This window comes from Haliotis asinina, chromosome 13 (genome assembly GCF_037392515.1).
Source record: "Haliotis asinina isolate JCU_RB_2024 chromosome 13, JCU_Hal_asi_v2, whole genome shotgun sequence".
Lineage (NCBI taxonomy): Eukaryota > Metazoa > Mollusca > Gastropoda > Lepetellida > Haliotidae > Haliotis > Haliotis asinina.
Genome location: NC_090292.1, coordinates 3,110,980 through 3,133,969, shown reverse-complemented (window position 1 = coordinate 3,133,969; position 22,990 = coordinate 3,110,980). Strand labels below are relative to the sequence as shown.

Below are 22,990 nucleotides of genomic sequence, written 5' to 3'. Positions count from 1 at the left end.
AATGGATTGGCCTTTTGATACACCCTGTATGTTACTCCTTACACCAGTCGAGGCCCGGTCATGTCATGTTCACCATTCACTGTCAATACCAGTCGTAGAGACAGGTGTGTGTTCACTATTGTTAACTGTTCACTGTATCCTTAAGGTTCGACTGATCACTAATAACCGAAGAGATCCCGGTGTGTGCCGGGGCCGGATGTCTGTATGTTCACTGTATGTTTGGCTGTATTCATTGCATACAGGACATGGAGGCGTGAACGTCACACTACAGTTGAGGAGGACGACGGGATTTCCTCCTGACCTGTATTCCTCCAGTGATTCTTACGTACAAAAAAATCTTGCTGACTGAAAGTTGCTTGGTGTCTGCGAAAGGTGTCGTTAAGACGATCACGTGTCTATGTGAACCCTGTGTCTCCAGCAAATCTATTGACTGACTGACTACACAGGGAATCACGGGTGCTGCCATAGTTCAGCTAAATCAGGGGGTGGGGGTAGGGGAAGTTGCAGGGGTGTGCACCCCACCTTTTGTCCTGAAATTGTGTTAAACGACCACTGAAACTCTCAATAGTGTGCACCCGCCTTTCTAAAAAAACTGCATCCGTCGTCTGTTGTTGACATCAAGCGAGATTCGAACTAGGACCAGGTATGCAGCTCCAACTAATCTGCCCTTACTGAAACGCCCTTGATCCCCGATGTTGGATATCAGTAGACATGTATTTACCACCTTCTTTCAAATATATCTTTATGTACAAATATCTAACATCACCACAGGTTTCATCATTGTCTGAGATCCAGCAAGTCTTACAGTCTCCATATCGGGACGTCTCTATATTGGGACGTCTCCATGTCGGGACGTCTTTATATTGGGACGTCCCCATGTCGGGATGCTAGGTTTCAACCATATAACAAGGCCTGGTGGGATCTACCTGGCAGTGTCCGTCATAGTAAGTGTTGAGAACAGTCTGGTCATTTGTCACTTCCAAACGCCGTTTGTAACGGCAGCGTTTTCGACACAGGACAGCAACGACGACGACGACAACGACGAGGATAACAACAGCTGTACAGACGGATGCAATCAAAGCCACTGGAAATAAACACATGCATTTTGTAAAATATTCATAGAGAATACAATACATTAATAGAGAATACAACATTGTACAAAAATGATTGGGTGTTTAACGCTGCAGTCAGCCATATTCCAGTTACATGGCGGTGGTATGAACATAATTGAGTCTGGACCAGACAATCATGTGATCAACAGCATGAGCATCGATCTACAAACCTGGACTACGATGCCCACCTGATACATGGGTTACTGAAACACAATTCTAACACGAATCTCACGAAAAAAATATCGAAACAAAAGCACACAATAATTAAATTAGTCTAGAGACAAGACAGATGATTGTATCAATGTTTTACCATAAAATGTCTTAACCATCCGCCTTGTATCAGACCTGTGAAGATCCGGGGCAGAATGGGCCTCAACAACCCATGCTCGCAATAAAATGCGACCATGCTTGTCGTAAGAGGCGACTAACGGGATGGAAAGGCTCGCTGACTTGGTTGACACATGTCATCGGTTCCCAACTGCGCAGATCGATGCTCATGCTGTTGATCTCTGGACACGCTACACAGTTCGCTAACGACGTAACGCGTCAGTTGAGAGTAGTCTCGGAGTGAGAAGACAAGAGCAATGCCCAAGGACGGGTTTCGATATTTGAGCGACGTTAATCTCAATTTAGCGTATAATACAAATGCTACGGTACCTTTTGAAGAATTCTCATCTGCTGGTATCACCGGGGTACTTTGTTTGATGTTCGTGTCCAGTGCTGAAGAAAACAGTTTTGTTACAGAAACAAATTCTACAAGGAACTATAAGGCTAATAGAAGCCTACTTATGTCAATTATATCAACAGGAGTGATACAGTTACAAATATTCGAGTCTTGCGAAAAGCATTTTTGCTTTTATCAAGGAGTGTTGCTATAATTCATATTAGTGAGATTCTATTTATCATAAAATATCTTCATTAGTTTTCAATGAAAAATGTGCATTGTGAACACGGTACTACCATTAGACAGGGCACAAATGTTATAGCATTGTGACGTCATCAGGTTCATGACGTCATAGCACTGTCAGGACATTGTACAAAATCTACACTCAAAACGAGATCTTTCACACTTGTTAGCAACATCTCCGGCAGAACACTTTGTTGGATGATAAACCTAGAATTGGCTGATGCGGGAGGGATGAGGGAGGGATAGTCCCTTGTGTCAGGGAAGGTGACAAGACAAATAGCAGGACAGGCGCCAAGTGCTGCTGGAAATGCTCGCTATCGTAATAAAACGATGGAGGAAAATACTTAACTCACATTTCGTCTCCTTCACATCTGGAGAGAAAGCCAAGGACGATGACGGTACTGTATCTGTGGTAGATGTCTCTGAAACTTTGGTCGTTGTTGAAGATCTTGTTGACGGTGTAGTTGTAGGTGTCAAAGCTGACGTTGACGTCTGACCATGTGTTCTTGATTGTAGGGTTGATGGTGTAGTTGTGGATGACGTTTGGGTAGATGTCGTTATTGACGACGTTTGTTGACTGTTTAGGGATGAAGATGTTCTTGCCGTTGTTGGTATTGTCGGTAGATCAGTCGTCGTTGTAGTTCCTGTTTCGGTCGCTTGAACTGTGGATGTTGCGGGAGTTGATGTTATTTTGTACGTTGTGGTTGTTGAAGCGGTGGTTGACGATGGACTGGTAAGCGTCATTGGAGTAATTACCGTGGTTGATGGTGTAGAAGTTGAGGTGATTGCCGATGTTTCAGCTGTTGGTGTAGTTGGTTTAGAGGTGGTCGTTGAAGGGGTCGTTGACGGGGTCGTTGCCGTATTAATAGCTGTCGATATAGTCGTTGTTGTACAAGAAGTCGTTGATGGGGTCGTTGTTGTAGAAGTGGTCGTTGATGGAGTCGTTGTTGTAGAAGTGGTCGTTGATGGGGTCGTTGTTGTAGAAGTAGTCTTTGATGAGGTCGTTATTATAGAAGTGGTCGTTGTTGGTGGGGTCGTTATTGTAGTAGTGGTTGTTGTTGATGTCGCTGTTGTAGAAGTGGTCGTTTTGGGGGTCGTTGTAGAAGTGGTTGTTGATGGGGTCGTTGTTGTAGAAGTGGTCGTTGATGGGGTCATTTTTGTTGAAGTGGTCGTTAATGGGGTCGTTATTGTAGAAGTGGTCGTTTTTGGAGTCGTTGTTGTAGAGGTTGCCGTGGAAGCAGTCGTTAATGTAGTGGTAGTAATTGCTGTAGTCTGTGGCGTTGTTTCATCACTGCAGGAATCTAAAAGATACAAATGTGCATCAGGGTGATTCGGTAGCCATCTATATCCTCTTTCATCTAGCGAGAAAGGATAATTTATGGGTGAGTGAGAGAGACAATGTAGCTTTACGCCGCACTCAGCTATACTCCAACTATGTGGCGACGGTCTGAAAATAATCGATTCTGGACCAGACATGTCTGTGATCAGCAGCATGAGCATCGGTGTGGACAATAGGGGACGTGTGAACCCAGTAACCACCCGATCATTTCAGTCGCCTCTTCCGACAAGCATGAAGATCAATATTCTTACCTGTACATTCACGGGTAGAGTATTCTAAAGAAAGAGAGTAGAGAGAATTCAGTGTGGCATATCTTAAACAGCGCCTGTGTGTCACGTTTGGCTTTATTTCAGGCTCTGAGCAAGTTTCATCGAGCGCGTTAACTTCAAACATCCGCGACGGATGCTTCTAGTAGTAGATTTCCAGTGATAAGCGTGTGTTCAAGAACCTGTTCTGGTTCCACATAGCGCGACCGCCATATATGACTTTACTAGATGGGACCAAGTGTACAAGCATGCTTGGTTGTCAGTCGTAATAGTTGGCGAGTTTGGGGGTGGTTAGATGGGAAATTTGCCATGAGACCATTGGAAAAGGTATGGGGCGGTTTTTGTCACCAGTAGTAAGGTCTCGCAAAGTGCCATCACCTGCTTACTGACCCAATAACGTTTCCCTGAGTAATATGTCCACTAAAAACCTAGACGATGCATCAGTGAACACTCAAACACTCATCAGTAAATACTTCCTCACCTAGTGAAAACGTCTCCTGAACACATTCAACGACACTATCAGGTTCGGCCCAGAATTCCTCGGGGGTTTTCTCCCGGTAGCCACTTCCGCACACACACTTCCGGTCTAGACATTCCGCGAACAGTCCACAGTTGTCTATCCCTGGACTGCACTCTTCATTGATGACCTTTGTCCCCATCTGCGAACATGTGTTCAACATCGTCTTTCTGAAGAAGTTGATGCACTCACAGACGCCGTTGCTGCAGTAGGCGAAGGGGCTGAGACATTTCGAGTTGACGTCGCAGACGTCGCTGATGTTGGAAGCTGAAGCGAAACTTTATCCTGTATTGGACGATTATACAATATTTAAGATCATCAGCAAGTGATAAGAAGAAGAGACGGGCGTCAGCACTATTCCAGTAGGGCCATGCTGGAGACGCTAGAAATTGGCCTCACACTTTGATGGGAGTCAAACCCATACCGTCGGTGTGACGGGTGAACCTTTTAACTATTGGCCTACATGGCAAAAAGCGGCGCCATTGCATCATACATTATTATTTTGCGATGTAAAAAGACTCGTCACAGGAACAAATCGTTTTATACTGCATCGGAAGTAAAATCCTAGGAAGACATGTGTCCTGGTCGTATAGCCCGTTAACCTATTTAAGTATTGCTTGAGATTGAGTTTAGATATAGTTTTGCTTGTGGAAAGGGAAGAGATCGCACAAACACACCACTGAAATCGAGATGCCTGTGCACCATGCATACATACAAGTATAAACTGCCGACTTCGTTTGTTCAATCGTTCACTTGTTTCCTGAACACAGCACCTATGGCTAGGCTAGCGACAAGAAGCCATTGGACGTATTCACAATCTACAGCTCCGTTTACCTTTTGACCTTCAGTATATTTGGCTGATAAATTACAGAATGGTAGCTATCATGGAACTAATTGGAAGTATTTTAGCCAGTGTATCTTTTATATCAATAAAGAAACAAATATTTGTGTCTCGGTTCATGGCATAAAACTCGTTTATCGTATCACCCTCAATAATAATTGCTTTAACAAGCCAAATGATTCTCATTATCAGCGTCAATATTAATGTTGGTGACGTTTGAAATTCGTGATAATTGACTAACCTTTCAAACAGATGGTAAGATCCGGAGCAGGGACGTACCCTACGTTACAAAGACAGGTTACCCCTCGACATCCATTTGTTCGGCAGCTGGCGTTGTCTGGACACTCACTGGGGGACGTGCACGTGTCCAGTATGGACCTGACTGTAATACACGGAAGTGAAGCCGTGGAAACACGTTGGAGACACACGCTGTGCTATGCTCGCGTTACTCTACGGTGCAAATATTTAACGTGCAGTGGGGTGAAGGATAGGACTTTTTTATTAATAGACTTAGCACATAAATATGCTCCTGTTTAGACAGAAATACATGGCGTGGTTGTTGGATAACAATCGTGCCATCTCTTGGTGTGTCTTGCAGTATCGTGTAACATACCATATAATCAATGCGCATCTGCTTAATAACTGAATATATTTGAGTTCCTAATCGTTGAAATAAATATGTGTATTCAAAACTAAAATTGGTCTTCAACTGCCACCATTCAATGCGACGATAGTGACCTGGGATCACTAGAGTCTGGTTTATACAATGCTGTGACTGGCACCGTCGTGCGATAACGCTCACTCAACCAAGTCAGCGAGGGCGTTGACAGTCAGATAATCTGACTGAGTATATGCAGTGTGCAAACCAGGAAACTGCATTGAGATACGGTGGGTATAGGTGGATATGGGGTAATTGTTCTTAATTGCTGTAGTTATTACATTATGTATTTATTACAGACATCCCGCTGGTAGAGTCACGGCCAGACAAACACAGGACCAGAGACTGGATGCATATAGACCAGCAGTATACTCATACTCAAAACTCTAGTGAAAAGCACTGGGTACATGGGACAGGTACACTGGTATTGGTGTAAAACGCCGTTATGTCTTGCCTCCACTACTGCCTCGTGGCTGTGGTAACAAAGGAATGGTATTGCAAATTTCACTGGGTCCAGCGCGAGCAACTGGGTAACCTGTTGTTTGTTTTTTTTTGTTATCTTTTGCTGCACTCAGTAACAGATATGGCGGCAGGCTGTAAATATAGAATGGGTGAGATTCGCTTAATTCGCTTAGTACCAGTTGCAGCTGTCGATGTTAGGTTCTCCGTAGTTGTAGTTGTAGTGGTGGTGTTGGAAGTGGTGCTCTGGGTTGTAACTGATGGCGTAGTCGCTGGAAGCGTTGTCGCAGAAGTAGCAGTTGTCGTTGTTGGTGTTGTAGGTGTTGTGAAAGTTGATAACTCAACACCATTGCAAGACTCTGAAACAGAAGGCAGATGCCTTACATAACTATTAAGCGAGCACTTGAACGAGCACTGTACTTAATTCAAGTATTGATTTACATGTATATGATGATCAGCTGAATGTCCTCGGACTATACTGAAGTGGGAACAATTAACTGTGACGAATAGATAACATCACAGGTAAGATTATGATAGAGTTACGACAGTCGTAAGTCTATGTTAAAGTATGGGAGTTACGATTATCTTAGGGTTACGATCGCTTTCAGGAACGGTACCCTGATCTATGACCTCTGTGCAGTACCAAAGGACATTATGTCATCGCAGCTTTGTTCACCAAATAACGATGTTGACGTCAAGTCAAACTATATGAGGAAACCTTTTGATCGCGACAAATACCTTTCTTCTGACAAATACGAGCGCACTCAGACACATTCACACACCCTCCTCACCTAGTGAAAACGTCTCCTGAACACATTCAACGACACTGTCAGGTTCGGCCCAGAATTCCTCGGGGATTTTCTCCCGGTAGCCACTTCCGCACACGCACTTCCGGTCTCGACATTCAGCGAACAGTCCACAGTTGTCTATCCCTGGACTGCACTCTTCACCTATGACCTTTGTCCCCATCTGCGAGCATGTGTTCAACGTCGTCTTTCTGAAGAAGTTGATGCACTCACAGACGCCGTTGCTGCAGTAGGCGAAGGGGCTGAGACATTTCGAGTTGACGTCGCAGACGTCGCTGATGTTGGAAGCTGAAGCGAAACTTTAGCCTGTATTGGAAGATTATACATTGTGAACGAAAATCATTAAATGACACAAACAAAGTAACAAAACGCAGCCTTTCTTAATATACTGAGCAGCAAAAGAAACGCAAATGTTGGGGGGTTTTTTTTGTCGGGTTTTTGTAACAGACATAAGCATGAACGTTTACGTTTATGAGACTTCATTTTCCCGAAATTTTGCGTTTATTTTGTTCCTCAGTATACAGACAAGTTGAGAGGAGAATGTCAATTGGAAGGCTGTTGTTATAACTGGCTGAGAAATTACAAAATTGGTAGAGTCATTAGACAGGAAGCACTATCTCACCAAGTATATCGTTTTGTATCGATACAGAAACAAATATATCGTATCGTATCGCTGTGTGGTAAGACGGGATACTCCGAATGTTTGAATGCATTAAACAGTCAAGAGTAAACACAATTTCGGTGCACTTATATAGACATATATGGACCCAGTTAAGTCGTTTGAATATATGAACATTTAAAGAAACAATGAAATGGTTTGCACGATGACAGCTGCAGGAAATCCCTTAATACACCAGAGTAGCGCTTCACCTCTTACAATATATGTGATACAGATCCAATTATCTTTCATTACCAGTGTTACTGCAGGTGTTGGTGCGTCTTTGAAATTCGTGATAATTGACTAACCTTTCAAACAGATGGTAAGATCCGGAGCAGGGACGTACCCTACGTTACAAAGACAGGTTACCCCTCGACATCCATTTGGTCGGCAGCTGGCGTTGTCTGGACACTCACTGGGAGACGCGCACGTGTCCAGTATGGACCTGACTGTAATACACGGAAGTGAAGCCATGGAAACACGTAGGGTCTGGTGGGCTATGCTCGCAGTATTTAAGGTGTGAACAGATCATTTTCGAATTGGGATTGTAGATACTATTTTTTATACATGAAAAGCAACAAAATACAAATAAACAGTAAGTCAGTGTAAACTGATCGAAGCACGGCTAGACCACAGGTAAACTGTAGCGCAAATGGGTTGCACAGCATAGAGAAAATGACCAGTCTTCTTACATGCGAGCGAAGAGAGCAAAGGCTGGCGACGTACGTTCCTCCTCGCTTCGGTTCGAAAAATATTTTTCATGTCAAAATAAAATATCGCCACCATCAAAGGTGTACACCCATTACTTGACTGGGTTGTGCTCTCACATTTCCAATGTCATGTTGAACAGTTACTCACGTGAAATATATTTTTATTCAACATTTTAAGCGCAACTCGAGGTATATCAGATCGTTTTTCGCCTCCACTCCCCCTTCCAGCTTCCGGTTCAACGGAGTAAAGGAACAGGAGGGCATTATTCCATATGGAATGCTTAAAGTTACCTCCCCTGTCTCATTCGTCCATTACGCCCGAAGTGTTTTCATGTAGAATAAATGGTACGAAAATTCTAACAACAGCGACGACATATAAGACAAATAACCAACAGGTTCACGATAAAATTAGGCAATAGGGTATTTCTTTTCAGTTCCTGCTTATTCTTGTTCCGTCACTCCGTTCATCCGGGAGCTAGAAGGGGTAATGGAGGCGAAGAACAATCTGAATACCACGAGTGGCGCTTAAAATGTTGAATAAAACATATTTCACGTGAGTAACTACTAAACATGGCGTAGGAAATGTGAGAGCACAACCGAGTGAGGAAATGAGAGTGGACCTTGGACCTTGGACCATGAAAAATATTTTTCGATCCGTGGTACTTTGGTGGTACTTTGCCAACCTTTGCTCGCTTCGCTCGCATGTAAGAAGAATAGTCATATTCTCCATGCTCCGCAACCCCATTTGCACTACAGCTTTCCCGTGGCTAGACCAACAAGTGTTAACGACAGAACTAGAGACTGGTTGTCTATCGTACGTACAGTTCACGATGGTGAACACCAAGAGTGGGCTTTGCACAGTTTTCATGTGGAAAATCGAACCCGTGACGAACGAAAGCTTTAACCAATTGGCTACCCTACCTCCTCCGATGTTGTTATAAAACACTGCTTTCCGTTGCCTAGACTCCACCATATACACAGTAAAGATATGATTTTACTGTTTTACGACGTCGTCCATGACTTTCCAACAATACCACCGCAGGGAACACACATTGGACCCTTGTGGAGAATTGAACCCAAGACAAAAAAGAGCCTGAACTATTCCACCGCCACGTTCATTTATTGACTCTGATAATACGGTACTAGTACTGTAGTATACAATGCACCTTTCATCCATACTGTCTTGAAGCCCAACAAGGTGAGATAGAGCTTACCCATGTTACCAGCGGCAGCTGTCGACGTTGGGCTCCTCCTCGCTGTAGTGGTGCGGGTGGAAGTAGAACTTTGAGTTGTAACTGATGGTGTAGTCGTTGTTGTTGCTGTAGTAGTTGTCGTTGTAGGTTTGGTAGTTGTTGCAGTGGGTGTGATAGTTGTAATAGGGGTCGTAGTTGTAGGTGGTGTCGTCGTAGTTGTAGTTATTGACGTGGTTGTTGTAGTTGTAGATGGAGTAGCTGTTGTTGTTGGAGTTGCAGTTGTAGGAGAAGACGTTGTAGTTGTAGAGGTTGTTGTTGACAACGGCACTCCATTGCAAGTTTCTGAAAATGAAATTAGACCACTGTACGCAAGGGTACATATAAGTAAAACTTTGAACTTGTTTATTCTGAAGACCAAGTTTAGTTTGTCAGTCTAGAAACAAAATTGCAAACTTGAGTATCAAAGAAATAAACACGACCAGTTACCCTTTCCATTCGTTGGTTTCACATTAATTTCAGACTCGCTGTGCGCATGCGCAGAGTGACTAAATTGTTACTGGTCAAACTTCGGTTTGGTCGTATGCTTACCTATAGTGTAAATACACCCAAAACAAAATGACTAAATAATAATTATTTACGAGTGACAACACTTCATAGCGGACTAAATATATCGATTTACATATGCTTTTCAGGTATTGATGTCCTGTTTTGGTTGCAGCTGAATCAGAAATGTGTGTTTTGATAGTAGTGAGAAGGGGTTGTGCGGGAAGAATGGGGGTGAGATGTGTTTATACAAGAACTTATTGACATAAATCAAGCTATTTTTTTCACTACTCTCGGTCTTTTGTACATACAGGTATAAAAATAAGTTGTAATAGACATACAACTATGTATTTGGTTTGATATTTCGTTTTCTTTAGCGTGTGTTTACACTATCGGTAAACGTACGCGGAAAGCGGAATGTTGATGCAGAAAACATTTTTTTCTTCTATTAATGTAAAATTTCATACATTAAAGATAATCGTTGTCAAAAGGTTATACTTTTAATGTTGCAAAGTACAAAGTATTAAAATAGTGTGGTAATTTTCAATGTAAAATTTAGTTCAGATGAGGTTCAGAAAGTCTAGCTAGGCTATAACTGTTATTAGTTTTCCTAAAGGTATTATGATTGTAAAAACAGATTACTCCCCTTGGTTGTTAGTGTTGCTCCTCAAAGCACATGGCTTGTCACTGCCTCCATGTTGTAGCAAGATGTGGTAGTGGGCATGGGCCCAAATGTGAGTAGCATTGTTTGTTATTATAAGACATTTCAATGCATAATATGGAGATAATGTTTGAAGGTTTTGTTAATTGTACATTGATATATTTTGTAATTGTAAAGGTTGAAGTAATTTACTTAGAATTTTCATGAAGTGATGTTAGGAATCATTTACTTAGCAAGTCTTTATTTTTGCTTTGTAGTTTTCTAAACCTCACCAAGCCAAAGGAAAGAAATGATGACTGTGACTATAGAATAAACTTTTGGTGCGAGTTGAGGATTTTTGTGTGTTGCATCCACATCAGTTCAGAAAAATTTTCTACCATTGCCATATGATGCTGGGGCTGAAGAACGTTGACCATGGAGAACTTTTATGCCAAGTAACATCAGTTGTACTACTCTGTATTGGATTTAGTGAATATTTGTGGACATTTGTCTGTTGCATATTTGACCATCAGAGTATTGTGTAATGTGTAATATGAGATGATGGCAACGGCAGGGGATATGTGCAGGATATGTGTTTTATGTGCAGGATGAAACATGTGATTTGGCATTAACTGGACAGGCAGATAGTGTAGATCATAATGAGCAGACTGTAGTGGCTTCTGGTGAAGATGCATCTCCTGTTGACCAGTCAGAGACTGACCACACTAAAGTTAAGGTCAGAGAGTCAGGGAGAGTCAGAACTCAGACTGAGAAAGGGAAAGTTGAAAGGTTACGAGTGTTGAAGAATAGAGAAATTGCAGCCCTTTCACCCATAACTAAGAAGAGAAATGAACTTTCCAGATTAATGTTGAACAGCGGTAGTGACAATTTACATTCAGTGAAGTTTTGTTTTGTCGAGCTGACTGATTTGTGTAAACAGTATCACACTTACTTTGCTTCCTACTATGAGCAGCTTGATTCAGAGGCAGATAGAGAGTGTGAGAGAAAACGTCATGAAGAAAAGGAGATTTCCATTCTTAGCTTCAGAAAAGTTGTTGAAAGTTGGATTTCAAATGAGAGACGTTTGTTAGATACAAGTGATAGTATGTCAAATAGGGGTCCCCAAGCTTCGGGTAAAACTACAAGTTCAACGAGATCAGCTCTAGCTAAGGAAAAGGCAAAGTTGGCAGAACATCTTGCAGAAAAGAACATGTTGGAAGAAACATTTAAAATGAAGGAGCTTCAGTTGAATATAGAAATAGCTAAGACTAGGGCAAGAGAGAAGGTTTATGCAGATACTGAATCTGAGATACAGGGTGACTCACATCTCAATGTCACTAGTCAGAGTGTAGGTTCTGTTAGACATGATGTTAATAGTGAGGAGCCTAAGACAAAATACAAGCCCCAAGGTCTGAACCCAGATGCAAGTTATTTCACTCCTTCAATACGAGATAACCATCCTTTGACTATGAATACTATGGATTCAGCTGTTCAGCAAACACTGCAGCCTACCCAGAGTGATGTGCTCCTGCAAACCCACAAACAGATGACAACTGCCATGTTTCTACCACAGCCTGAGGTACCCAAGTTTAGAGGTGACCCAACAGCATACAGCTCATTTATGATGTCATTTGATGCCAGGATAGTTCCTCACACCACAAACAGTATAGATAGATTGTACTATCTAGATCAGCAGCTGGAGGGAGAACCAAAGGAGTTAATAGCTGGATGTTTGTACATGTCACCAGTGGAGGGATATATGAAGGCTCGGGAGCTGCTGGCTCGAGAATACGGTGATCCATACAATGTGTCTACAGCGTATGTCAATCGGGTACTTTCATGGCCAGATATTAGACAAGAAGATAATCAGAAGTTGAAGCAGTTCTCATACTTTCTCACCAAATGTTCACATGCTATGAATAATATATCTCATATGACCATCCTGAACCATGCACCCAACTTGCAGGCTATTGTACAGAAGTTGCCTACATACCTCCAGAACAAATGGTGAGATCATATTACCAAGTGTAGGCTCCAAAGCAACAGGATAATTGGATTTAAAGATCTTGTGGAGTTCATTGACTTTGCAGCCAAATCAGCGAATGAGCCCATCTTCAGTAAAGAAGCGATGAGTAAAACTGAAACTAACCGTGGTCATGCTCCAAGCAGAGGATTTAGGAAGGACAAGCTGATTTCTAGCAAACCAAGGGTGAGTGAGTTAGAATTTAACGTCACGTCGGCAATATCTCAGCCATATCGTGACGAGAGCAAACCAAGGTCCAGCACTTTTGCAACAAATGTGGGACAGAACTACACTGATCATAAGAACGTATTCTGTCACTTCTGTTGGAAGTCTCATGACATCAATGACTGTGAAGCATTCAAGCAAAAATCACTGAACGAAAAACGTACTTACTTGAGAGATAAACACATGTGCTATGGATGCTACGGATACAATCACACCATTAAAGGATGTCTAAGAAAGAGAATATGCGGGAAGTGCGGAAAGCGTCATCCAACAGCACTACATGACAATAGCTTTCAAATTAGACCCAGAGTCAACATTCAACAGAAAGTAAAGGCAACCAGAAGGATGTAACAGAAACAGTGTCATCTTCTTGTAACAGTACCAAGTCTGACTCTATGGAAACCGTGCTACAGTCCATTCTACCTGTCATCGTGAGCCAGCAAGGTAACAGTAAAGCAGTGAAGACTTATGCACTCTTAGATAACGGAAGTACTGGTTGCTTTATCACAGAGACACTCAAAGATCAGCTTGATGTATCGACAACTGCAACAACTCTGAAACTGCAGACTATGCATGGTGTAGAAACAGTAGATACCTCAGCTGTAACCGGCCTCACTGTAACTGATAATCAGGACAATCATCCAGTCTGTCTTCCAAGAACATTTGTGAAGGAAATACCAGTCAATCACAATCAGATTCCTAACTCAAAGTTTCTCGAGCGATTCCCTGTTCGTGAAGATATGGCAAGTAAATTACCTGAATTTTACCCGGAACTTGAAGTTGGTCTCCTTATTGGAAGTAACTGTCCTTCAGCTTTACAGCCTCAAAAGGTGATTCCATCAGATGGAGATGGTCCATTTGCAGTGTTATATAAACATGGCTGGACAATTAATGGCCCTCTGCATATGAAGTTTAGTAACGAGAGAAACACTCTTGTATGTAACAGAGTGATGCTTTGTGAAAAGAGCTCTGTGAAGGAATGTCTATCCCCAAGTACTATAGTGAGGATCTTTGAACGTGACTTCAGTGAGCAGGATATTGGCAAAGTTCCAGGTGAGAAAGGTTATTCGAGAGAAGACAGAAGGTTTATGGAGACAGCAGAGGAACAGGTGAAATATATCAATGGTCATTATGAGCTCCCATTACCATTCAGAGACCTTGATATGTCATGTCCAAATAACAGAACTCAGGCAGAGAGCAGAGCAACATGGCAAAGAAAGAAAATGCTCAAGAATGAACAGTACTACAAGGATTATGTAGGTTTTATTGATAATCTCCTAGAAAAGGGCTTTGCGTACAAGATACCTGAAGATCAACTGTCAACTGAATCACAGAGTATTTGGTATCTTCCACACCATGGAATATATCATCCCAAAAAGCCAACAAAGATCCGTGTGGTTTTTGACTGCAGCGCAAAGTATGGAGGAACATTGTTAAATGACAGACTTCTGCAGGGTCCAGACCTCACAAACTCTTTGATAGGTGTTTTGACTAGATTTAGAGCTGAACAGATCGCTTTCATGGCAGACATAGAGTCCATGTTTTACCAGGTGAAGGTGCCAGTGACTAAACATGACAACCTAAGATTTCTGTGGTGGCTCAACGGTGATCTTAATGCTGAATTACAGGAATATAGAATGGGAGTACATATCTTTGGTGCAGTCTCTTCTCCCAGCATATCCAACTTCGCATTGAAAGCCACAGGCAACAGAGCAGAAGAAAGGTTTGGCAGTCTTGTAGCTGATACAATCAGAAAGAACTTTTACGTTGATGACTGTTTAAAATCCGTAGAAGATGACAAGACAGCTATGAAACTAATCTATGATGTGAAAGCTGCATGTGCAGATGGAGGTTTCAGATTGACCAAGTTCACTTCAAACAGCAGAGAAGTGTTGAAGTCAATCCCGGTTGGTGATCATTCCAAAGAGATTCAAATCCGAGACCTGGATTATGATGAACTACCAATTGAACGTGCTCTTGGAATGAAATGGTATCTAAATACAGACACATTTGGATTTTCCACTGATTTCATTGAGAAACCAATCACACGTCGTGGCCTCCTGTCAACGGTTTCATCTCTGTATGATCCCCTCGGCATTGTTGCACCTATCATTCTTCCTGCCAAGCGAATACTTCAAGAATTGTGTGCTGACAATGATCTGGGCTGGGATGATGCTATACCAGAAAAGTATGAGGTCTGGTGGGAAAGGTGGCTGAAAGAGCTCAAACTACTTGAAACACTGAAGATTGAACGATGCATGAAGCCTGCTGAATTTGGTAAGGTTGTATCTATACAGATTCATGTGTTCTCTGATGCCAGCTCAGTAGGGTACGGCTGTGTAGCTTATCTTCGGCTTTCTAACGATGAGCAAAATGTCCATGTCTCTTTTCTAATGGGGAAATCAAGACTGAATCCTGTGAAACCTGTCATTATTCCACGTCTCGAACTGACTGCCGCTACTGTCTCTGTTGAAATAGCTCAACTCATGCTGAAAGAACTTGACACAGATATAGACAGTGTGACCTACTTTACAGATTCAACTACTGTCTTACATTATATCAGTAGTGAGAAGAAGCGGTACCCAGTATTTGTTGCTAATCGTGTGAAAATGATAAGAGACTACTCTGAACCAAACGATTGGAAATATGTAGAATCAGAAGAGAACCCAGCGGATATAGCATCTCGAGGAGCAAGCACAGCACAACTACTGGGGAAACCAGGAAGGACCAAAATTTCTCTGGAGGTCTGAATCGGAATGGAAGCTGACACAACCCAGTCCTGCAGAATCCACCTAAGAGGAAACAGTTGCAACTACGTGTGTTTCACCAAGTAAGATGGAATGTGAGGGGCTTGACACTTTGATCAAACATTATTCAAGTTGGTATCGTCTGAAGCGGGCGGTCGTTATCTATCTCCAACTTATCAACAATCTCCACACTCGCATCAGGAAAAGAAAAGGTGAAGTGTAATCAGATATCTGTAGCAGTAAACCTCTTTTCACAGTTGAGCAACTTGAATGTGCAGAATATATCATCTTGAAGTTTGTGCAGTCCAAAGGTTTTGACGAAGAAATCCGTGTACTTGCAGCAGTTGAACGAGGCCGAGTATTGAAGCACAACCCTGTCTACAAGCTGGATCCATTCATCAACAATGGAATTCTCAAAGTAGGTGGCAGACTTAGCAAATCGCAGATTCCAAATGAAATGAAACATCAGGTTCTTCTACCCAGCAAACATCATGTTACAAGCCTGATTGTACAAGACATACACAAGAGGTTTGGCCATGTTGGACGAAATCATGTACTGTTGAAACTCCGAGAAAAGTACTAGGTCATAAGAGCAAATGCAACAGTGAGAAATATTCTGTCCCATTGTGTCTCCTGTCGCAGACTGAAAATGCCTCTATGTGAACAGTAGATGTCCGACCTACCATTCAGCAGAGTGAATCCAGCACCTCCTTTTACATACGCAGGTGTAGATTTCTTTGGTCCACATACCATCAAAGAAGGTAGGAAACAGATGAAACGCTATGGAACACTGTTCACATGCTTATCGAGTAGAGCCATGCACATTGAAACAGCCAACTCCTTGGACGCAGATTCATTCATTCATGCCTTGCGTCGCTTCATAACACGACGTGGACCTGTGAAAGAAATATGGTGTGACAATGGCACAAACTTTATTGGAGCTGCCAGAGAATTGAAACAAGCACTAGCAGAACTTGATCAAAACAGCATCCACTCTCACCTATTGCAAGCCAACATTGACTGGAAAACCCACCATCAGCCAGTCACATGGGAGGAGTATGGGAACGAATGATTGGTTCCGTAAGAAAGATTCTATCACCCATGCTGTATGAGTTTGGAGACCGTTTGGATGACGAGGCATACCGTACCCTGCTATGTGAAGTAGAAGCCATTGTCAACTCTCGTCCACTCACCACTGTCTCCAGTGATGTCACCGATCTGAACCCCCTAACACCGAACCATTTGCTCATGATGAAATCCAATGTTTTCATTGCTCCGCACGGTAAATTTCAACATGATGATATTTACATGCGTCGAAGATGGAGAAGAATTCAGTATCTCTCAAATGTATTTTGGAGCCGATGGAAGAAAGAATACCTGTATTCACTGCAGGAGAGACAGAAATGGAGTACACCAAAACGCAACATTGAACTAGATGACATTGTACTCATCAAGGATGAAAATGCACACAGATCATGCTGGCCCATGGAACGAGTGATCAAAGTTGAGCCTGACAATCAGGGCTTTGTGAGAAGTGTGATACTGAAAACACAAAGTACAGAACTGCGCAGACCTGTACACAAACTGGTATTATTACTTCCAGACACAAGTGAAAGATATGCTGATGAATGAAATCTTGTGAAAATTGTTTACTGTTCAACAGTATGTTATTTCAGATTGTTTCTGCATTGTGAGAAGTTAGTTAAACAATGTTGTTTAAGAGGCCGAGTGTGTTGATGCAGAAAACATTTTTTTTCTTCTATTAATGTAAAATTTCATACATTAAAGATAATCGTTGTCAAAAGGTTATACTTTTAATGTTGCAAAGTACAAAGTATTAAAATAGTGTGGTAATTTTCAATGTAAAATTTAGTTCAGATGAGGTTCAGAAAGTCTAGCTAGGCTATAACTGTTATTAGTTTTCCTAAAAATATTATGATTGTAAAAACAGATTACTCCCCTTGGTTGTTAGTGTTGCTCCTCAAAGCACATGGCTTGTCACTGCCTCCATGTTGTAGCAAGATGTGGTAGTGGGCATGGGCACAAATGTGAGTAGCATTGTTTGTTACTATAAGACATTTCAATGCATAATATGGAGATAATGTTTGAAGGGTTTGTTAATTGTACATTTTATTGATATATTTTGTAATTGTAAAGGTTGAAGTAATTTACTTAGAATTTTCATGAAGTGATGTTAGGAATCATTTACTTAGCAAGTCTTTATTTTTGCTTTGTAGTTTTCTGCACCTCACCAAGCCAAAGGAAAGAAATGATGACTGTGACTATAGAATAAACTTTTGGTGCGAGTTGAGGATTTTTGTGTCTTGCAGCCACACGGAACTTGACCAGTAGATATTTTTACACGCTCTGCGCATGCGCACAGCGAGTCTGAAATTAATGTGAAACGAACGAATGAGAAGAGATCGTAATTTCTTAGCAGTAAATCATAATTGCTTGACGTAAGGAATAGTCACCAAGTGGCGGAAATATTGCCTTGACTGTTTCATTGAATAACTCACCCAAGGAATAGTCCAGTTCAACGCATTCCTCTCGGCTTTCCGGATTCACCCAGTATTCCTCACTGCTTCTCTGTCGGTAACCTGCGTCACACTCACAGGTGCCCCCTGTGCACGAGGCGTGCGTGGGACACGTGTCCGACGGAGAGCACGTGGCTCCAGCGACCCTTGCACTCCGTGCTGCCACACAGGTGTTCATTTCTGTCATTCGTGCAATAGACAAACATTCACATCGTCCATTGACGCACGAGGCGTACACACCGCCTAGACATTTCACAGTGCTGTCGCACGTGTCACTCACGTTGCCCGCTGAAAGGGAAATAACAGTTTGATTTGTTTGTTTAACGCTACATTCAGCAATATTCCGTCGATATGGGGCAGTGTGTAAATAAGCGGGTCTGGGCCAGGCAATCCAGTGATCAACAGCATGAACATCGATCTACAATAACAGTTTAATGTTTTTACCACATTGAGTGAGTGAGTGAGTGAGTTAGTTTTACGCCACACTCAGCAATATTCCAGCTATATGGCGACGGTCTGTAAATAATCGAGTCTGGAAGAGACAATCCACTGATCAACAACATGAGCATCGATCTTCGCAATTGGGAACCGAGGACATGTGCCAACCAACTCAGCAAGCCTGATCACCCGATCCCGTTAGTCGCCTCTTACGACAAGCATTTTACCACTTTGAGATTTGAACTCGGGATCAACACAAGAAGAACTGATCCATCGCAAATTCCCGTAAATGCATGTCTTACCTGTGAGGCACGTGTAGAGTTTCTGTTAACGTACGTCTTACCCGTGAGACACGTGTGAAAGCTCTATCAGCGCATGCCTTACCTGCGAGACACGTGTAAAGGTTTTGTCAATGCATGCGCATGCCTTACCTGCGAGGCCCACGTGTAAAGGTTCTGTCAGGGCATGCCTTACCTGCGAGGCCCACGTGTAAAGGTTCTGTCAGGGCATGCCTTACCTGCGAGGCACGTGTAAAGGTTCTGTCAGGGCGTGCCTTACCTGCGAGGCCCACGTGTAAAGGTTCTGTCAGGGCATGCCTTACCTGCGAGGCCCACGTGTAAAGGTTCTGTCAGGGCATGCCTTACCTGCGAGGCCCACGTGTAAAGGTTCTGTCAGGGCGTGCCTTACCTGCGAGGCCCACGTGTAAAGGTTCTGTCAGGGCATGCCTTACCTGCGAGGCCCACGTGTAAAGGTTCTGTCAGGGCATGCCTTACCTATGAGACACGAAAACCTGGTACGTGACACAACGTACCCCATGTCACATAGACAGACGTAACCACGGCAACCATAAGGTAAACAACTGGCGTTGTCAGGGCACTGACTGTTGTCTGTACATCTGTGATAAATGGCCTCCGCTGAAATGAGCACATAAAGGGTATGAATGAAAAGGTCAGCTGAGAAAAACATCAGTAAAGGTCTCATCAGCAAAGAAAACACCTCACAAATTAATACAAGACACTTGTTATGGATGTGCATCGGGGGAATGACCCTATGAAGTGGCACGTATTAGCCCAGAAACGTCGTGTGTAAATAATAAAGAAGTTATAAAATAGTTATACATAACAAGTGTCTTGCATTACCCAATCAACTCCTAAATGCCCATCAAACATCTGACACGTCACACACTATTCTGTCATAAATTTTGGACATACTGGTTTCAGACCTTTCCATAGCTTCAATGGGCGATATGGTCGTCAAGCAGAGTGCCAGGAGTCCACACCTTATACAGGATGTTTGAGACACTAGGAGTCGAATTATAGAAAGAGTTTAACTTAGACCAGATTTAAGGTTAGTCTGGGTTTTGGTCGGGCATGTTTTTTAAACATTTTCTAGTACAGGTAAGCTGAAATGGTTGACAGTTTGTCTGTAAACCAGAAGTAAGTAAACATTTAATGACTGACATAGCACTTTGAGAAAATCAAACAACGCTGCAGTTTTTAATTGCCTGTAAATCCACGTGACTCGTGTCACACACTCTCGTCACAACTGCGACGAAACCCGTCACTTCGGAAAGCACGAAATTGAAAGCATTTTTTGTATATCTGCAAATTTGCAATTAGGTCTTTTTTTCAGGTATACCCTAGAGGTAGCAATTTATCACCATTTAACTATTACAGCAATGGAATTTAGATAGAGGTGACTACTATTGTGTGTGAGGGTGGCATACCCCATCAACTCCCCCCAAGACTAGGCTAGAGGGGGTGCGAGGATGTACATATGGCTGGTGGTGTTTGTTCAAGGAATAGGGCCTACTGTGGAAAGACGCTCTACAGATTGGTCTATTGTTGTAGGCACGATCGTCAAGACCCGACAAAAATACTGGAGAGAGGTTGTTGACATTTTTCGCCGGAATTCTTCTGATACCAGATCAGATGATAAACGTGAGACGTATACAAACAATGTGTTATTTTTGTATCGGTGTGAATAGATTCGATTGGTCAACACTGCTTCCGTATCATGTAATATAGGTCAGTATCACTCTCAGTGAGGAAATATAGTCTCTATAGTGTAGCTTGATACAGCGATTAGTGACTGATCACTGCCCTAGTATGTTGAAGTCACGGAACTAAATTCATATGGAAAATTTGGCAGTGATATGAGTGAGTTCAGTTTTAAGCCGCTTTAGCAATATTTCAACACTTTCACGGTGGGGACACCAGGAATGGGCTTCACACCTAGTACCCATGTTGGGAATCGAACACGAGTCTTCGGATTGACGAACGAACGCTTTTAACCACTAGTCTATTCCTACGTCATGAATAAATGAATTATTGATATGTGTATATTCTAGATCATGATACTAATTAATGATGATGATGATGGTGATGATGATGATGAATGCAACAACGACGAAGACTATGATGGACCAGGCATGGGTGCAGTTTCCACAGATTTACGAACACATTTAAACTGGCGATGTCAGTGTTTAACTACATCATACCCTGCTTAAGTTGCTTTTATTTCATCAACGGTCTCTTTTGGTGTGCGACATTTTAAGTACAAGAAATTGACCACTGCTCCTTACTTCAAAGTAACCCTTGTCAAAAGAAATAACTTCCATAGTTCAATGCTAAAATATCATTCTACTATTACGTCATCCTGTCAAACCCTAGTTATAAAAAGTAATAATACATATGGGAAAACGTGCAATATCTACATAGATACATGCCTCATCTATGTAGATATTGCACGTTTTTCCATACATTATGACACCACTTACTCTGGGGCTGCACTCTCGGCAAGAAACAAAGCACAACCACAAAATAAAGATACATCTGAAAAACAACATACAAACAAAAAGTTAGGACATACATTAGGTACCGTTTGCATTTTTCATCGAATCATTAGAAGCTGGCTGGCAAAACAGGGTTGGAAGTTATGAGGAGACACTCAGTCCAAAATCAGCTACTAATAAATAACAGCTGATAACATCACTTTTGGAAAAACAGAAGGATGATTTAGCGCAACTAAAGGAATTCTCCTTGTATCCGACAACAGGTAGCACTCAGCACGCCGTGCATCCCTTTGGCGATCAGCACTTACATCGATATCAGTTATTCCTGGAGATTTGTAATAGATAGAAGATATAATATCATGTTTAAAGATGTGTACAGATCACTACTTAGTATACAGTGAGTATGAGTATAACTGCACAGTAGCCTGGAGCATGATTAACAGCACTTCTATATACATGTCAGTATCAGGCATGTGCTCGCTAATTTCAGTTGGGTTTTGAACGCTCGAGGTAAGGTTATACCTTTCGCACATTTCCAGCCATTGAGCACTTCAGTGACTTGTGAAAGTGGAATAAGCCAAACACTTTGACAGTGTCAGAACAATATACACGTATACTTCAATGCAGAACCAGATTGTTATTGACGAATGTGTGTACGTAAATACGTATATGACTGGTATTTACAATTTAAAAAAAAAAAAAAACAATTCACATTTCATCTGCCTTGCCTTGATAATTAAAGATTCTGTTCTACAACCAAGTGGAACTAGCCACAGTCTGTGTGACAGAACCTTGTACAAGTATCCTTCAAGGCAGAAACTTTACAAAAAAAGCATAGTGATGAATTGCTATATGACAGACATGTAAAATAACTAATGTTTTCAAATAAACTCATAGTGCATCAGTCTTACCTTGATATTGAAAGACCCTGTCATATCATAGTATGCATGATACAGCTGCACGTCTCTTATACCCACCTGATGCAGTCTGGCGAGAATCACATTCCGTTTTAGGACCCACCCAACTTTTTATTTACCCAACATCAGGATCTACACGTCTCTTGCTTCCGGTCTGTTCACACGGCATGTAGCAAGATGGCGGACAATGGGTTAGCGGTATGACGGAATCTTTACACCTCAGTGTTTGGAGAGAAGGGCTCTAAGACGGGGGTAGCCGTGAAAGGAGAATCTCCGAGCTGGGTGTGACAAGCCTGTATATATAGTCTTAATCTTATTGTATGTTGGCATGGCGTGTTACTAAAGAAAGATGTGTTACTTGGAAACAACCCGACACGTTAATCCACGTGGGTGGGGTTCTAGGGGAGTGTTCCGAAATGTTTCTTACTGTGGGATGGGTCACACTAGATGAAATTAAAGACTCGTATCGATATTGTGATCTATTTTTAGTCACATGTGTATTCTTTTTCGCCTTTCTTACCGAGAAAGGGGCGGTGGGGTAGCCTTGTGGTTAAAGTGTTCGCTCGTCACGCGGAGACCTGGGTTCGATTCCCTACGTGGGTGCAATGTGTGAAGCCCTTTTCTCGTGTCCCCTGCCGCGAAACTGCTAGATTAATTGTT

General features: G+C 42.2%; 2 protein-coding genes across 2 annotated transcripts; one reads left to right on the top strand and one right to left on the bottom strand.

The window, feature by feature from the left end:
• Positions 1–728: 728 nt before the first annotated feature.
• On the bottom strand, positions 729–18,368 carry LOC137260349 (integumentary mucin C.1-like). The gene is made up of 10 exons (XM_067798025.1): positions 18,164–18,368; positions 9,488–9,808; positions 7,872–8,012; positions 6,891–7,193; positions 6,279–6,458; positions 5,224–5,364; positions 4,106–4,408; positions 2,373–3,320; positions 1,770–1,832; positions 729–1,084 (listed from the first exon to the last, which is right to left on the bottom strand). The coding sequence occupies exons 1-10, from the start codon at positions 18,366–18,368 to the stop codon at positions 888–890; spliced, it is 2,802 nt and encodes a 933-aa protein (XP_067654126.1). The 3' UTR covers positions 729–887.
• LOC137260279 (uncharacterized) lies at positions 16,704–17,276 on the top strand. The gene has a single exon (XM_067797970.1). It carries the CDS (start codon positions 16,713–16,715, stop codon positions 17,274–17,276), a length of 564 nt encoding a protein of 187 aa, XP_067654071.1. The 5' UTR covers positions 16,704–16,712.
• Positions 18,369–22,990: the final 4,622 nt, after the last annotated feature.

Bases quoted from the DNA above. Each gene is read 5' to 3' on its own strand.
- LOC137260349 (XM_067798025.1), bottom strand. From the start codon at position 18,368: ATGACAGAAATGAACACCTGTGTGGCAGCACGGAGTGCAAGGGTCGCT. The intron at 6,459-6,890 runs GTGAGGAGGGTG...CTTCTGTTTCAG, and splicing joins TCAGGAGACGTTTTCACTAG to AGTCTTGCAATGGTGTTGAG. The intron at 1,085-1,769 runs GTACCGTAGCAT...GTTTATTTCCAG, and splicing joins AGATGAGAATTCTTCAAAAG to TGGCTTTGATTGCATCCGTC.
- LOC137260279 (XM_067797970.1), top strand. From the start codon at position 16,713: ATGATTGGTTCCGTAAGAAAGATTCTATCACCCATGCTGTATGAGTTT.